Source organism: Mirounga angustirostris, unplaced genomic scaffold, assembly GCF_029215605.1.
Source record: "Mirounga angustirostris isolate CCGP_5_RB_7025 unplaced genomic scaffold, mMirAng1.0.hap1 SCAF_12, whole genome shotgun sequence".
Taxonomy (NCBI): Eukaryota; Metazoa; Chordata; class Mammalia; order Carnivora; family Phocidae; genus Mirounga; species Mirounga angustirostris.
Genome location: NW_026991720.1, coordinates 15605309 through 15624451, shown reverse-complemented (window position 1 = coordinate 15624451; position 19143 = coordinate 15605309). Strand labels below are relative to the sequence as shown.

At 39.8% G+C, this 19143-nt stretch overlaps 1 protein-coding gene across 2 annotated transcripts in view; it reads left to right on the top strand.

The window, feature by feature from the left end:
* AKR1D1 (aldo-keto reductase family 1 member D1) overlaps positions 1–19143 on the top strand; it is a 45749-nt gene that overhangs the window by 1004 nt on the left and 25602 nt on the right. For both annotated transcript variants that reach the window (XM_045865091.3, XM_045865090.3), the window contains exons 2-3: positions 12953–13120; positions 16392–16508. In XM_045865091.3, the coding sequence (XP_045721047.1) occupies positions 12953–13120; positions 16392–16508 (285 nt within the window). The remainder of the gene's footprint in view (positions 1–12952; positions 13121–16391; positions 16509–19143) is intronic.

Here is a 19143-nt window from a genome sequence, read left to right as displayed (position 1 = left end):
AGTTAGAAGGCAGAGAGGGAGAGCTGAGGCAGGACGTTTGGGGCAAAGGGGAAGTATAGAGGCACAAAGATAAATGATCTTTCTGGCAAAGGCCAAGCCCACCGTGGCTGGCACAAGGAATTAGTGGTGGAGGCAACAGCAGCTGGCTCTGGAAATGCAGGTTGAGACTAGATCATAAAGGACCTTGAATACCATGCCAAGGAGTTGGAACTTCACTCTGTATAAAAGGAGGAATTATGTGAAGTTTGGAAACAGAGGAAAAGCATCATGAGATCAGTGCTTCTGAAAGATGACTCTGGGGCAGCATAAAGAATGGAAGGCAGAAAAAAGAAAAATAAGCCAAGAGTAGTTAACTCTCATAGCACAATCCCACATTCCACTGCAACTGCCCAGTCCCCTTGTTTTTGATAATGCAAAGGAAAATCACTGTTGGAACAATTACAAGGGTCTGAGTCATTGGCCCCTTCCTCTTCTTACTTTGCCCATTGTCTGTCTATGACCTCATTCACAATCTTGGCTCCAACTACATTCATGCAGAGACACCTAAATCTCTATTTCCTTTTTTTTTTTTTTTTTGTTACATATCCCCATACAACTGCGGACTGGCTTTATCAGAACCACTTGGGAATTTAAAAAAAAATACAGGTCCTTAGGCCTCACCTCTGGTCTCCTGAATCTGGATCTTTAGGTGCAGAGGCTGCATTTAACAAGCTCTTTGGATAATTCTGTTGGACAGACAGTATGTACCCTGTCTTCCACAGACACCTCTTACTCAATATGACAAAACTACACTATCCATTTCTGTCAATGTCTAGTGCGTTGGGGTCCCTGGGTAAGGGTCTACGAAATCACCAGGACACAGGGGATACTTGCAACTGCATACTGCCGTTTATTACTCACATACCTATATACTCGCAGTGATCAGATAAATATAACAATGTATACTTAAAGTATCAAGCCAACATCCGTGAAGTGAAATATACACGAAATTCAATAAGAACAAAATACATCCTGTTTATGCTTGCAGAATAAAGAATTTTCTTAGCCATCCTTCCTTTGGAGACAACATGTTCTTTGTCTTTAGAAAGAACACTTCTGTTTAGAAAGATACACTTTAAGCTAGGCAAGAGCCACTTCCTGCTGATCCAGGCATTTAGGACTTGCAACATGAGATAAGGGGAAGAGAACATTTTCTCCTCCTGGCCTAGGCCTGCCTGGCCGTCCTTAACCTCAGTGCAGTCCTCAAATGATCTGGGCCTGCAAGGGGCTTACAAGCCTACACCATCTCACATTTCCCCTTCCCCCACCCCCCAAAATACTTCTCCTAGTAAATAATACTACCATTCTGAGCCCTCCAGGCCAGAAGTCTGAGTATATTCCTTCATTCTGCCCTCTTCCTCATATCTCCCCTTGTCCACATTATATCCAAATGATCGCTGTTCAATTTATCTCAAAAATGGGCTTTCAATTCACACCCTCCTCTTTATCTCCTTTGTCATTGCCTTAGTTTAGGTTCTTAATTTATTGTTAAGCTATTCTTCCAATTTTGTCCCCTCCAATTAATGATCCAAAATGGGGCTGTCAGGATTTTCCTTGGACCCAAATCTGATCATGTCACTCCTGTGCTTAATTATTTCAATGGCTCTCTGTCAATTATAGGGTAGGGTCCACATTCCTTACCTTGCACACTGAGCTTTCAAGGTTCAGTCAAGACCCATCTGTCCAGCAGAATCTACCACCACTCTTCCACCTTTCCCTCTGTGTGTAAAACATAACTGCCTAAGTTCCTTGAACAACTCTCCCATCTCCATGCTTGTGAACATGCTGCCTTCTACCTGGAACACTCTTTCTCTTGGTTTGTTCAGTTAGCCAACTTCTGCTCAACCTTCAGGACTCAGCCCAAGGACACCGCTCCTTAGAATCCCATCCCTCCAGCCACCACAACTTGCCCCTCTTGCATGTTCACATGTCCCTTTTACTTGACTCTACTGTAGCTCTTATCACACTGTATTGTAATCCTTGTTTCTCTGTAATCTGCCTCACAAGACTGTGAAATTCATTATGAAAGAGAATGTCTTGTTCAGCTCTGTATTTCCAGGATAGTATCTAGTATGTAATGGGTATTCAGCTGATGCTTTCAAATTAATAAGTTTATAAAAGGGGATCTCTATGTTTGTGAGCATCAGAGGCTAGGGAGATGTAAATAGATACAATAATAACAGCTAACATTTTGGGGACACTTAACATGTGCCAGGAACTCCTTTAAGTGCTTCACATTACATGTATTTTCTAATTTAATCCTCAAGACATTATGAAAGATATACCATTTAACCCCATTTATAGATGATAAAACTGAAGTATAGAGAGATAAAAAATTGTCCCAAACTTATAATGCTAGAGAACAGAGCTTGGATTTGAACCAATGTACTTTGGGTCCAGATCCAATGTTGTTGTTTTTTTTTTAAAAGATTTTATTTATTCATTTAACAGAGAGAAAGTGAGTGCACAAGCAGGGAGGGTGGCAAGCAGAGGGAGAGGGAGAAGCGGCTCCCAGGGGAGCAGGAAACCCCAAGCAGGGCTCTCTCCCAGGACCCTGGCATCATGACCTGAGCTGAAGGCAGATGCTCAACTGACCGAGCCATCCAGATGCCCCCCAAATCCAATGTTCTAATCCCTATACTCTATTGCCTGTTGAGAATATATCTAATGTCAATGAAACTGTGTATTTCTAACTATGACTTTCTATGTGTATTTCTATTTATGAAAGAACCTAGGAATATACATCCTGAAAGTATGTAGAATGTGTGTGTGTGTGTGTGTGTGTGTATCCTGAAACTCAGTTGGGCTCAAAGTGCTGTGCCTAACAATAAGTACTATTAAGTACCTACAATGTATCTAGTAATATTAAATGCTATAGGTTAGAGACATTCAAAATCAGTCATGTGTTATTTCCCCAAAAAAGAGTTAAAATTCACTTCAGAAGATAAGACATACACCAATTAGACAATATGACAGAAGAATACTATGAGAAATGAAGATCATGCATACACCAACTACATTTGTGATCAGAAATATTACCAGTTGTAAAGTAATAAATGGAGTTATTGGGTATGTCTCACAAATCAGAAACTCTAATGTAAAGAAAAATATACCACATTTATCTGGAAGGTCTGTTGGGCTGCAGAGGGAGATGAGGAGTGGAAAGAATGGAGTATCTCATATAAAGCAGATTCATGGCTTTCTATTCCAAGCTATGGAACTGATAACTCCTTTATCATCTTCCCAGGACTGATGAGGCAGAGGCTAGAACTACCCGTGCCCAAGTCAGCCACCATGAAATAAAAGTCCTCAATTAGATTTAACTTCAGAATCAGAATCAAGGCAAAAATCTAATGCCAAAATTTAGTCTTCTCTACTTGGCATGCCTGAGATTATTTTCAAATCTTCACTCCACAACAAGGGGTAGAAGGTGAATGCCAGGCTGAGGTAACTCTTTAACTGAAATTCATTTGTGTTTTGTGTATGTGGTCATGTCAGTCAGTGTCTGTCCTGGGATCCTGTTCACTTTTTACACAGAAGTTAGAGAGCAGGAGAGTGCCAGGGAAAGATCTAGGCAAATCTTCAGGGGGAGAAGGATGGGAGCAGACAATGAAGGCCAAAGTAAGGAAGGCTAATAATACCTCCTCTGACCTCTGCCCCGTTTACATTCCACCAGAGCATGTGGAGACAAGAACTGGGAAAGCAAGGGCACCTGGGTGGCTCAGTCATTAAGCATCTGCCTTCGGCTCAGGTCATGACCCCAGGGTCCTGGGATCGAGCCCCACATCGGGCTCGCCGCTCCGCGGGAAGCCTGCTTCTCCCTCTGCCCCTGCTTGTGTTCCCTCTCTCACTGTGTCTCTCTCTGTCAAATAAATAAATAAAAATCTTTAAAAAAGAACTGGGAAAGCAACTTGGAGGAACAGTACTATGAAGTTGTGTGAGGGCCCCCAGCCCAGCTTCTCCTGGCTTTCAAAGATTTTTCTTTCTCTTAAGTGGGTCCAAATCTCTTATAAAGGTGTTTCATGCCTGTGGACTCAGGGAATTTGAGATGGAACCAGAACTTAGTATCACCAAACACTCTGTGCATTACCCCACCTGATGATAACTAATGAAAACTAACACGTGCAAATTATCCAGGTGACTTTTTTCCTTTTGAAAGCTTCCCAGAATGTTTTCATACAGGGATGCAATAGTCTATAATAGCTTCCCGACAGATTTCCCTACAGCTCCATCTGGGAATTTCTGACAGGTGACAGTTTGGGTCTTATTCCTTTTCTTCAGTTTTGATAGAAGTCAATTCTCTTTTTATGAACATCAGTCCATGGAGTTAATAGCCCATATTTATCAAAAACTGCAAGTAAAACTCAAAAATGTTACCAAATGTGCAAATGACACAAATCCAGGACCAATGGTAAATATTTTGGAAAATGGGCGATAATTTAGTTTGATAAATAATTCATTGTGTGCCTACCATATGCGGGGCATTTTTCTAGGTAACACAGGGATTGAAACAGTGATCTAGAAACAAGGGATTTAAGTAGAGTGACGGAGGACAGAAAAAGAGACACATATAACTAAAATGTAAGGAAAAGCTCAAGTGCTTTAAGAGAGATGACACTGGTTCAAAGTTAAAGTAGTAATGAGCAAATCCAGTTATGCGGTAGATCAAGAAACATCAAGTTATGGGGAAGGAGTGGTCTAATGAGTAAATTGGGGGTCATAAATGATCCAGTATTCCTTCCTGGGTGGTCCTCATTGAGATTTCTGTAGCTGCAAGCAGTTTTTACAGTCTGGAGAGTGAGCCAAAGGCTTTGTATCTGGGGCAACAGAGAGGTGAAGTCCAAACCTTTGATGAGTACCAAGGGGGAGCCTGAAACATTAAGTCCATTCTGCCCCTGAGCTCGAAGGGGATGGGGAGCACAGGCTTAGGACTCCTTCTCAGGATTTTGCCATCCTTTAAATATCCCTTGCTTTCTCCTCAATGCCCATCGAATCCCCCTCCTCCTCTCAACCCAAGGAACCTTGTTTCGCCTTGTTTTTATACCAGGCATGTTTATTATACAATGGGGACAGCAGGTTAAAGGAAAAGAATAATGCAATGACCCTTGTTAAAGCATGATAAGGGGAACTTTATTCACGGGCAATTGCTGTTGTGATAGGTCTAGGAACCACTGTGTTGGGATTTTGCAGGGGCTGGGGGGCAGAGAGGTTGAGCTCCCACTCTGAATACAGCATGGGCAAGTGGGAATTTATAGCCAAGGTCAGTGGATGGAAAATTACTGAGAGGAAACATCAGGGATAAGGGGGGATTCTTGCTAGCCAACTAGACATCGCCTGGGCGATGGTGGCAGATGAGGAACCTGATTAGACAGGGAGGGGGATCAGATATGGAGGGTGGGGGGTTGTTGCTAACCTGACTTAGGATTCTTGCTGAAGTTGGATGAGGCAAGGGCAAAAAATCTTTGTCAGAGGTGATGGTGGTTCTATAGCCTCTACTTAAAGAGACCAGGAACCAGGCAGGAAGCACAATTAAGTGTCCTGGGGAGCTAAGTCTATTTCTCCATTTTGTCCTGCTTTCCCATTCTGATAGCAGGCATGAGTGCAAGAATAAGCAGAACCAGAGATCCCACTGACCAGTCCAAGGATAGCAACTTTCTCCACTACAGCCGATTGTATGCATAAGCCAGGGTCCAGCATGACCTGATTTTCTAACAGTTTTCAGAAAATATTATAAGTAATTATTAATTTCTAGTAATAGCAACTCATCTATAGTTTTGTAAGATGCTCTGTGGGCTAATATTCTGAAGGTCAAGAATTCAGTTGGTGTTTATTTTTACTATTAGTATAGTATATATCCTGAGTTCTTTCCCAGTACCTGTGATCCCCTCAACCTCACACAGCTGCCACAGAAGCCTTTGCTTTCAAAAATCAAACACAAAGAAATGACCTCTGCATTTTGTTTTATATATATATATATACACACACACATATATATATAGCACTCCTTCCATATATATATGGAATATGGTGTATATATACATACCATTGTGTGTATATATATATATATTGCATATATATATATACCATATATAAATACATATATATATTGCACCCCTTCCATATATATATATAGGGTGCAATATATATATATATATATATATATATATATATATATATATATATATATATATATATACCCCATTCCTCTCCAGAAGCAATTAGTGCTGTACATCAACCTGCAAAAAAATGGTGTGGGGAGGGAGGGCAGTTGCGGGTAAAAAAAAATACCAGGGAGTAAAACATAGGTTTATTTTCAAAAATATTAACCTGCCCAAATTACAATGAATTAAAATGAGAAGAGACAACACATATAGGTCAGGTGAGAAGGCTTCTACAAATAAATCAGGCAAAAAAGAACAAAGACTTGAACGCGGTTGATAGCTGTGAGGAAACTAATTTGGCTGGAGCCTAGGAAGGAAGTAACTTGGCTGAAGGCCACACATCGTTGAGGGAAGCTCTACAAAGCTGGCAACCAATTGGATCTAGGCTAAGGAGAGCAGATGGTCGATCCAAGGCCAAAAATGAGGCTTTAGTCCCAAGTTCTTCAAATCTAAGGCTTTGAAACTTATTGAGTCACTTACCTCTTATTTTTGATCTACCTCCTTTCCTTTTTTTAACAGTTAAAATTTTGGAAGACAATGGACTGAAGGAGGGACAAATACTTTTATAGTGAACATCTGTTAGCTATAAGATCCAAAATTAGAACATACCAAACCCCAGAAACTCTGTGTGTGCCTTTCTCAACCTAAAAGCCTTCCTCCCTCAAGAGGGGATTGCTCTTCTGATTTTATGGTGATGATGTTCTTGCTCTTTTCTAAGAGTTATACAACTCTAACATACATTTCTATACAATTATTGAACTTTATATGAATAGAAACACTGGATGCATTTTTTCTGCTTCTTTTTCTAAATATAATGTTGTAAAATTCACCCATGTTACTAATCATGGTCTTTGACCATTTTTATTACTCTGTGATTGCTTAATTATAAGAACATGCTGGTAACCATTTTACTGTTGATGGGCATTTGAATTGCTTCCAGTTTGGGACTTTGCAGACACTATCGCTCAAAGTCCTACATAGGTCTTATTGTACATATGTATGAGTTTCACTAAGATATACACATAGGAGTGGGACTGTTCTCCCATCCAGGACAGTATCTTCAATTTTAGGAAATGATGTCAATATAAATAATTTCCAAGGTATTCATATAACTTGCACTCCTTCCAACAATGTATGAGAGTACCCCTGCCCCACATTCTCACCAACACTTGGTGTCTTTTTAATTTATGCAGTTCTAGTAAGTGTGGAATAATCTCTTATTGTGGTTAAATTTCCATTTCCTTAACTCTAGATAAAATTGGCCAGTTTTTCATATTTTTATTAAACATTTTGATATCTTTTGCGAAGTGAGTAGGCCATCTGTGCATTTTTCTTTATTGGATTTCTCTTATCAATAGTGGATTTGTACAAATCTGGGATGAGTCCTTTGTCAGTTATATCTATGTGAAAATATCTCTTCCTATTTGTCTTTTTACACTTTTAATGGTGTGTCGATGAATGGAGTTTCTTGATTTTAACGTGGTCACATTTATCACTCTTAATGTATCATTAGATTAGTACTTCTGTAGCTTAAGAAATCCTTCTTTACCCTAGTGTCTTAGGTTGGCCACTCTGGAGAACAGCCTCTGAGAACAAGATTTGCATGCAGGAGGCTTAGTGGGGAGTACTCCCAGGAATCAGACCTTTAGGGAAGTAAGAAAAGTAGGTTTGTTCAGTGTGGAGAATTGCACTGTGATCCAGTTGCTCATTAGTCCCACAGGGAGCTCTGGAATGGTGCTACAGAGTTCTGCTGAGTTGAGGTGAGGGAGCCAGACTGTTACACCCTGTATCATTCATAGAGGGGATCAGATGTGAGTAACCAGCAGCCAATACTGGTGGCAGCTGAGCAAATGAGTGCCTCTATCCTGTGGTACATCATAACAGCCACTACAGTTTACCCCTGGTGCCAACTGAACCTACTGGCTTTGTCTTTTTTTTTTATTATTATTCTTATGTTAATCCCCATACATTACATCATTAGTTTTAGATGTAGTGTTCCATGATTCATTGTTTGTACATAACACCCAGTGCTCCATGCAGAACGTGCCCTCCTCCATACCCATCACCAGGCTAACCCATCCTCCCACCCCCCCCTCCCCTCTAGAACCCTCAGTTTGTTTTTCAGAGTCCATCGTTTCTCATGGTTCGTCTCCCCCTCCAATTTCCCCACCTTCATTCTTCCCCTCCTGCTACCTTCTTCTTCTTCTTCTTTTTTTTTTCTTAACATATATTGCATTATTTGTTTCAGAGGTACAGATCTGAGATTCAACAGTCTTGCACAATTCACAGCGCTTACCAGAGCACATACCCTCCCCAGTGTCTATCACCCAGTCACCCCATCCCTCCCACCCCACCCCCCACTCCAGCAACCCTCAGTTTGTTTCCTGCGATTAAGAATTCCTCATATCAGTGAGGTCATATGATACATGTCTTTCTCTGTTTGACTTATTTCGCTCAACATAATACCCTCCAGTTCCATCCACGTCGTTGCAAATGGCAAGATCTCATTCCTTTTGATGGCTGCATAATATTCCATTGTATATATATACCACATCTTCTTTATCCATTCATCTGTCGATGGACATCTTGGCTCTTTCCACAGTTTGGCTATTGTGGACATTGCTGCTATAAACATTGGGGTGCACGGACCCCTTCGGATCCCTATATTTGTATCTTTGGGGTAAATACCCAGTAGTGCAATTGCTGGATCATATGGTAGCTCTATTTTCAACTTTTTGAGGAACCTCCATACTGTTTTCCAGAGTGGCTGCACCAGCTTGCATTCCCACCAACAGTGAACGTACTGGCTTTGTATGCTAAGTTCACCCCTGGGAAAACTTCCAGAATTTTGTTTGGTCTCTCTCCTGGTAAAGTTTTTAAAGGGGTAGGTTAACAGAATGAAATAGCACCTGCCACCAAAGCTATATTCAAGTTGCAACTTATCTCCCTCCTGGACTACCCATTCTAGATTTCTTTCACTCTTAACCAACATCTCTTCTGATCTAGGTGGCTTATGAAATATTATAACCTAGATCCTCATCTCTCAAGTTGTCTGAGTCTCTGGTCCACTTATCCTTCTAGGATCATGGCTGCTACTCTTATCCATTAACTAGCAAAAGTGGGAAGGGGTATATCATTGGATGGCCTCAGTGCCCAATGTTTTCCGCCCTGGCTCATCATGTAACAGTGAAGGAACCCTATCTCCTCCTGGGATCAAGTCACTTACCCCTGACACTATGGCAACATCTTTCTTCAAATACTGAACTCTTGAAATAAGGAGTCTGGGTTCCCCTGGGAACTAAGGCTAGGAACAAGGATCCACAGAGCCTCAAATTCAGGGATGAGAAGTACTCATTTTCTAAGTGAGTCAAAGGGAGTAATGCTAAGCTGAACCACTCCTACTGCATTTTCAGACTTGTGTATTCGACTTATTGGGGACACAACACCATATAATGGATGTTCACCTAGGGTATGTGTTACATCCTGGAAGATGGCACCACATCCTCATAGGACTCTCCCCTTTCTTAAGTGGAGGAAGGGTGCTGTTGACTATTTTTGGAAACAAAATTCTTTATTTCACTGATATCATCCTTAATGGTGGAGTCAAAATTTTGCATTTAAGATTCTACTATCATATCATTTATTTAAGTCTCCAAATATGGTATTTTTTTTATCTTTCTGAGTTTTCCTTAAAGTGAATTTTCTTAAAGAATCTGTCAGAATGTACATACAGTTCTCTTATGCTACATTTAAGAATTATAAAGAAGCATTTTTCTCACATCCACATTTCCAACTAGTTCCTCCATATTGATTAGAATTAAGTCCAAAATAGTAATTCACCTCATTGCTGCTTCTGCCATCTGAGGGAAAATATTTTTAGCAAGCAAAGACTGTATCAGATACTCAGCTTTTAGAAAAGGCTCTTTAATGGCAGCTGAATAATAGAAGACTCACTACTATAACTTGCTTCTGTGCCATGTCTTTATGAAATAAAGCATCATTCATATGTTACTTCAGGCTAAGGGTCAGTACCACGCTCCTAATTTAGTGTTTGTCTTTCTCATCTTCTTTATCCTAAATGTTCTCCCCTGTGTCTCTTGTCTTGGGTTGATCTTTGAAAATATAAGTATATACTTTAATATGCATTGTTTTGGGGTTTTCCCCTTGTGTTAAATCTATTTGAGTTCTATACTTACATTTATCAATTCCAGATTCACAAAATCTCAGTGCTATTTCTGAGGTTATGCTTTACCATTTCATATGAAGCTTTATTTTTTCATTAATACTATGTATATACCTGATAATGGAAGTAGTATTTTTATTTTTTTCCCTTAAATTTCTGGATTCTACCCCAAGCCTCCTCTTCCAGTATACCTTTGTTGTCACACTTGCTGTTGTCCATAACATCTCATTTTACAGGGTGTTTTGTGGGGCTTTTTGGCCTCAATTTCTATTCAAGCTCTATTAATCATGTTGTCAGTTAAGAAACCAAAGAGGTATTTCTGACATTCCTGGAATGTGTGTCTCTTTTCCTAGCTATTTGATATTTGTGACTATGAATCCTATTTTCTAATAACATCTGTGTAGCCAATTTGTTCATTTTTCATATCCTCTTATCTTCTCAATAGTGATGACTTTCAACTGAAGTAGGGAAAGAAAATATAATTTATGCTTCTAGTGCTTTTTATTTCCAGCCCTGGACTATAAAGTCACTAGAAATGCAAGAGATTTCTTGTCTCACTCATTCTCAATAAATCAATTTCTATGGGCCAGAATTCACAGGTCTGTTGAGATTTGTCAAGCATTTGGTTAGAACACTGAAGATATAGAAGCAAGCACAAGTAGTTCTCAACATTTGTGAACAAGATCAGAATGGTCACCATCTGAATATGAGGTCAATTAAAATCTACAAATAAGATTAATCCTCTCCTCCACACACAACCTAAAAGATAATTTGCACATTTTATTCAGCGAGACTAGATGCTTGTCTTGATGGAAATATCCATCAAGGCTTCCATTCTCTCTTTTTTTTTTTTTTTAAAGATTTTTATTTATTTGACAGAGAGAGACACAGCGAGAGAGGGAACACAAGCAGGGGGAGCAGGAGAGGGAGAAGCAGGCCTCCCACCGAGCAGGGAGCCCGATGCGGGGCTCGATCCCAGGACCCTGGGATCACGACCTGAGCCGAAGGCAGACGCTTAACAACTGAGCCACCCAGGCGCCCCAAGTCTTCCATTCTCCTTAAGAAAAAATGTAACTAAAGTGAGACACACTCATGTGTATTTAAAATGTCATCCTAACTAAAGAGCACCAATTTATGTGCAATCTGAAGAATGGATAACTTATACTTCCAGTGTCAAGAGTTTGTCAGGTCTTTTGGTTCTGTCAATGTCCAGGGGAGATGTTATTCTTATGCTTCATGTAGGCTAATAAAACAAAGATTTGGCTAACAAATTTGATAAAAATATATCTTGAAAATCTAACATGCCCCCCAACACTCTTCTTTCCCAATTTATTGAGGAATAGTTGACATACAATAAACTGTACATATTTAAAGTATTCATTTTGGTTGAGTTTGACTCATATGTACACCCATGAAGCCAACACTATAATCAAGATGGTGAACATATCCATCACTGCAGAAGTTTCCTTGTGTTCTTTCATAATCCCTGCCTCCATGCCTGTTCTGTCCCCCACCCCAGGTAATCACTTCTCTGCATCTGGACTATACATTAATTTCCATTTTCTGGCATTTTATATAAATGGAATCATAATATATTTTTCATCTGGCTTCTTTCACTTAGTATAATTGTCTTGATATTCACCCATGTGGCTATAGCAGTACTTCATGTATTTTTTAAATTTACATTTACATAACAAAAAAGTTACAGTTTTTACATCTTTTTATTACTAAATGATATTCCGTTCTGTGGATGTATCTCTGTTTTTCCAAAACTTTGATTTATAATGGAGCTTTCTTCAATGAACTTGTGCCTTCCTATAACATAGCTGTTATGAAATCTCTTGTCACTGGTAAAACTGATCAAGTTATGTTTCTGAGGCCACAAAGCTAGGGCAGACTTGGTATGCAAGGAGTCCCCCACTGAGGGTGTGAAGGAAACTCTCTGTGAGGTCAGTGTCCTCAGCCTTCAGACATCATCTTCCAATCACAACAGCATGTAATTGGGAATTTGTCATTTTTGTTGCAAAACAATGTCTATGTGCAGAGTAGCCTGATGAATAATGATTAAAGGAGGGGTGCCTGGGGGCGCCTGGGTGGCTCAGTTGGTTAAACGACTGCCTTCAGCTCAGGTCATGATCCTGGAGTCCCTGGATCGAGTCCCGCATTGGGCTCCCTGCTCAGCAGGGAGTCTGCTTCTCCCTCTGACCCTCCCCCCTCTCATGTGCTCTCTCTCATTCTCTCTCTCTCAAATAAATAAATAAAATCTTAAAAAAAAAAAAAAAGTAAAGGAGGGGTGCCTGGGTGGCTCAGTTGGTTAAGCGTCTGCCTTCAGCTCAGGTCATGATCCCAGGGTCCTGGGATCGCGCGCCCCGCATCGGGCTCCCTGCTCGGCGGGAAGCCTGCTTCTCCCTCTCCCACTCCCCCTGCTTGTGTTCCCCCTCTCGCTGTGTCTTTCTCTGTCAAATAAATAAATAAAATCTTTTTAAAAATTTAAAAAATAAAAATAAAAGAATGATTAAGGAAAGATCCACTTCTTCTCTTCCCTACAACAACCCCTTTGCCATTTCAGACCCCTAAGGGGACCTGTGCGAAGTCAGCGAAGATCGCCATTGATTCAGGGTACCGGCACATTGACGGGGCCTACGTCTACCGGAATGAGCACGAAGTGGGGGAGGCCATCAGGGAGAAGATAGCAGAAGGAAAGGTGCGGAGGGAGGATATTTTCTACTGTGGAAAGGTAAGATCATCCCTTCACCCTCCAACTCCTTATATTAATAATGGATCTTATATCACTTTGTTAAAGAATGTTGGGCTCACCAAGAAGAGCGAGTTCTCAACTCCCAAATTCCTCATTCTTGCCCAGAATTCAGGGACTGATTAATTAGCCTGTTGAAAGTTAGGGCAAAGCTCCTTCTTCATACATGGGCATTGATTTAAGACAATATGGGAAGAGCCAAATCTACAAAGCAGAAAAATTGGGGAGTAGAGGCAAGAGAGGGTGGATGGAGGTGGTTCATATTACATAAACATTTGCCAAAGCTTTCTTTAAAAGGGCAGCCTTCTTTTTTTTTCTATGCCTATTTGTCCATAGATCGCTAATTTTTTTATTGAGCTGCGGTTCACATACCATAAAATTCATCAGTTTAAATCAGTGGCTTTTCATGTATCCACAAAGCGGCACAAGCATCACTACTACCTAATTCCAGAATACTTCCATCACTCCAATTTTTCCCATTTTTCCTTCTCTCCCCCCACCCCTGTCACTGGCAACTACTGATCTGCTTTCTGTCTTTATAGTTTTTTATTTTGGACATTTCATAAAAATTGAATTATATGATATGTGGCCTTTTGTATCTAGCTTCTTTCACTTAGTGTAACATTTTCTTGGTTCATTAATGTTATAGCATATATGAGAATTTCATTTCTTTTTTTATGGCCAAATAATACTCTATTGTGTGGACATATGACATTTTGTTTATATCTCTACTTTTGAGCATATGAAATTTCGAACATTAGAAATCACTATTCACTATAGAGCAATCAGAAAGATAAAGCATCGTGATTAAAATGCAAGCCAGTGGAAATACAGGATGCATATTTACAGACAGCTTTGCAGAAATAAAGCTGTACAACTTTGGAGAACGTGTAATACAATTCTCCTGAGTGTTCTAAAAGAGACCAAGATACTCTTTCTGACTTCATTCACTCCCCCAGACACCCCCTCCTCCCAGCTCCCCATTCAGCCTCCTTGCCAAGCTCCCTAGGAGTTTGTGGTTCCCCAGGTCTCCAGCCACTTATGGATTATGATTCCAAGCGGGCCACATATAGCCACTACCCCAAAATATCAGCCTGAAGATTTTTACTTTATTATAGCTTTACAATTTTTATTCCTTAAGATTTTATTATTACAGTCTCTCCTTAGAGTAAACACCAAACCTTAACCTGGTGCTCCCAAAATGTTTCTGGTGAAGAATAATCTTGAACTCAGATCCTGAGAATGCAGGCCAAAGCAGCCTGCCTGAAGCGAGAAATATTTTTAAAGATTTATGTCTTAGGGCGCCTGGGTGGCTCAGTTGGTTAAGCGACTGCCTTCGGCTCAGGTCAGGATCCTGGAGTCCCGGGATCGAGTCCCGCATCAGGCTCCCTGCTTGTCAGGGAGTCTGCTTCTCCCTCTGACCCTCCTCCCTCTCATGCGCTCTGTCTCTCATTCTCTCTCTCTCAAATAAATAAAATCTTAAAAAAAAAAAAAAAGATTTATGTCTTATCCTAAAATTTTTTCAGACTTTTACATTTCCCCCCATAATATATTCTCATTTGTTTCATTTTGTTTCAATGTAAAAATTGGGTTTTTAAGTTACCACCAAGAAAAACAAACCAAAAAACTTTTCTTACCTCCCCTGGTAAACAGTTAACACTGTTGCAATATCTATCATATTGGAAACATGGAACCAAATTAAGTCATCTATTTCATAAAGTTGCTATAAGTTAACATTTACAAAGCACTTAAACATAGTACCTGGCACAGAGCTAGGACTATATGTGTTTGTTGAATAAAAATAAATTAAAATGTATAAAACAGAATTTTCAGCTAGATGGGATGGCAGCAATAACACACCAAAGGGTCCCACAGTAATGACAAAAACACATTTTTCCACTACTCTTTCCACATTGTTGTCTATTCTTTTTGAATTTAAGGCAAGAAAAAAAATTATTGTCCAACATAGAGAAAAATCAAATTTTACCAATTTTGCTTGCCCTTGTGAGAAAAAGGGTACAGAACTGTAAGCTTTTTCCCCAAAAACACTTTGAACAAATTTGATGCTCCAAGAAGATGTATTAACTTATCCCAAAGTTCTGAGGATCCCTCAGTACCCTATGCTTTAGAGACCTTGAGGGTACACATGCTCTAGTCCGACAACCTAAGCCTTAATCTTTCATTACCTAACACTTTACAGATTGAGTAATTTCATTTTCTTTCTGTTTTTTTGTTGTTGTTGTTAAGCCAAGTTTATTTTATTTTTTCCAGCTTCATTGAGGTATAATTGACATAAAACATTTTGTAAACTTAAGGTGTGCACCATGTTGATTTGATCCACTTATGTATTGCAAAATGATCACCACCATAGTGTTAGCTAACACCTCCATCATATCACATAATTACCATTTCCTTTTTGTGGTGAGGACATTTAAGATCTATTCTCTTAGCAACTTTCAAATATATAATATAGTAGTGTTAACTATAATCACCATGTTTTATATTAGATCCCCAGAATTTATTCGTCTTATCACTGAAAGTTTGTACTGTTTGACCATCTCCCCATTTTCATCTGTGGATAGCTGTCAAATTACTGACTTTTATTGGAGAGGACCAGACTATGTCTTCCACACCACTATTTTGGTGACATTACCAGTTTAGCCAGAGAGCCAGTAATTTCTTAGTAAAAACTGGCAGAATTTCCCTGGGCTCTGAGTAGGACCAAATGAGAACAAAGGAACAGAAAATCTAAACATTTGCAATAATTTAAAGTTTCACCAACTTCTGCACCACCTGTCACAAGGTGAAGGATCCAGTGAATTCACTCCCACAACCATATTTCTTGTTCCGCTAAAGCACATCTTTTATCAGAGTGTCATGAAAATAAAGCGCTAAGCCCAACCAGCTAGTCAGATACATGTTCCCTATCTATACAATGAGGAGAAGTGAAAGTGCTGAGGGTCAGTTCAGAAGTTATCAGGGAGCAGGGCAAGACTTTGTCACCGACCTAGGTACTCTGTGCTTCAGGTGGATCTGCAAGTCTCTGGTACTATTTTTGGATAAAGTATACTCCAGGTGTCAAGAGTTATATGAGCTCATCCTATACCCAGATGACACTGCAGCATAAAGATATTTTTGTAAAATGAAATGAGTGAATAATGTATATGAGTGCTTTGTTAAGACTAAAGGGTTTCATTATTATAAAAAAAAAAAGTGTAGATGTTAGTTAACTATCACCTTTTTATTCTTTCAGCTGTGGGCTACAAGGCATGAGCCAGAGATGGTCCGTCCAACCCTGGAGAAGACACTTAATGTCCTTCAGCTAGATTATGTGGATCTTTACATCATTGAAATACCCATGGCTCTCAAGGTAAGTTCAGATGCCTAAAGGTTAGGTCTCTGCTCTTTGTCAACCATGAGCCTGTAGCTGTGCATGTGAAGCTATGAAGCTAGTTTATTACTTATCACCATAGAGTGTTAAGGTGTTTTGTTGCTATAAATCAGATAATACTGACCAACCCCAACAGATGTCTACAAAGATTATGTGTAACAGACTCAGGCCTGGAACCCTAGCTTCTTGATTCATAATCCAATGCACCTGCTATTATGTCTGGTCTTTACAACTATAGTTGTCTCTCCATCAAACCGACATGTAGTTCCCTACCTGTACTCTACATTTTAGTTACCTGGCATTCAGACAAACCCTTCTTCCTGTTCACACAGTCATGAAAATGTCCCTGCAGAACATAATGCAACATAATATATACAGCTGAAAACTTACTCACCCTCCACCCCCTCCAAAAAGAAATAACCCAAAGAATAGTCGGGTTTTTGGAGCCAGATCCAAGATCAGGGCATCTATGTGATATCTATTCCTCTAGTTCAAATTCACTCCTTCTTTGAACTTTCTCAGTCTATGTACTTGTTAATTTAACCACCCACAACACACCTGTATATACACTGCTAAAGAACAGTCACTTTTTTAAAATTTCATTGAGGGTAGGAGAGACTGAAAAATAAAATTGGCCACTTGTCCACAAGGTAAATCAGATCCTGCTGCTAGTCATGAAGAACAAAGACTCTGCCATTGTACAGTGGCCAGAATTCTTTTATGCAGCCAACCTGGCTTCCCCTGTTCTGTTCTCTGGAAACACTTTCTTTGTTGGCTCTCCTCTGTGGTCACATCCAAGATGGACTTTGGGAAAGATTGCCCTTTTGCCTCCTACTTCATGTAGATATAGGTTTGGGGGCTTCACAATGGCCTTGGTAATCATAGGCTTTTATGGTCAGGTTGAGATTTCATGGATAAGGCAATATCCCTTAAAATGTAATAGGCTTTCAGTAAATTCACATTCAGTCAGGTCCATGAATGAGTAATTAAAGCTAGAAATCTAATAGGGTCACATTTCCTATATCTAACCTGTGGCCTATGGTTTCTGTCTCTTAGTAAAGAACTTCCTTGTTTTACTCATCTGCCCCATCTTCAGCTTACTGACCTCCATCTGACTTGAAATAATATATAACAGGCAGGCACAGCTAATGTGTTCCTTGCACCCAGTCTGCATCTCATTGGATGGTGCACCTTTGTCCAGTAGGGCATCTGTGGTCTGAGATCTTGTCTTCAGACACAACCAGAATTCTCCCAAAGTCCAACATTACTTCCTTCTAGGATTTTTACCTTCTTGCCTTGGCTATCACTAACTTTTCTATCTCCAGAAGGCTTAGATCTGAAATTCTGTCATCTTGGATGACATCCAAAAGTACAGAGTACCCTTTTTAGCAAAATAGCATCTTACCTCTCATCTTACAAGCCCAGTAGCAACAAACACATCTTTCTTCAAGACCTACCTGATGACTGAAAAAATGGCCAACAAATTCTAATACCCAGTGGTTTTCTACTAAGTCCCCTAAAGCTCCAACATTAGTAGGCCCATTTGTCTGAGTCTCAAGACAGAACAAAGCAAAAATTTAACAGATTCTATGCTATTGCAGAACAAGGATTGCCAATTCTCAGCTGGAGGCAGGATACTTCTCACTGTCCACAATCCCATATTGACCTAACCAATTTCCCATTTTTGACCCATTACTCGCCATACCCCAACATCTTTGTATTAGTCAGAACTTGTTATAAATGGCAGAAATCCAACTCAATTTGTTGTTAGCTAGAAAGGGAGTTAAGAATTCCAGGGGATATCTAATTTAGGCACAGCTGGATCCAGAAGGTCAAACAATGAAACTGGCCCTTTATCTCTGTTTTGGTTGGCTTCCTTCTCAAAAATCCTTCTCTATATGATGGCAAAATGGCCATTGACATGCCAAGCCTACACTGTCAACACAATGTGAGAATTCAAAGAGAGACCATGCATTAAACCTCTGGAGAAATACTGACTAGCCTTCCTTTGGTCTTGTACCTATTCCCGACTAATCTTTGCTCAGGGCCAAATGGGTGACTGACTAACATCTATGACCAAGAATAAGAGCTGGGTCAGCCCACCCAAACAACATGGAAAGAGCTCCTCCAGAGGAGACCACATAGGTATGATAGAAAACAAAATAACAGATTTCTACTGTAATTGATTAGAGGCCACTTAGCATAGTGGTAAGGAGCATGTGCTCCAGAGGCAAGCTGCCTAGTTTGAGTCCCAGCTGTGTCACATACAAGCCAGATGACCTGGTCAGGTTATTACCTGATCTCTTTCCATATCACCTAAACATGGTGCAGTGGAAAAAGTCTGTATGGGCTTTGGAGTCACACAGAAGAGGGACTGACTTTCAGCTTTATTGCTTACTAGCAATAGTCACTTTGATCTTTCTTTTCTTTTCTTTTTCTTTTTTTTCTTTCTTTCTTTTTTTTTTTTTTTTTTTGGTTCTTTCTGGACTTCAATTTCATTATCAGTAAAATGGAGACAATAGCAACTACCTTGTGAGGACTCATAAAATTATATATGTGACATTACTGGCACAGTCTAACATTTTATAGATAATAAATGAAAGATAATATTCTG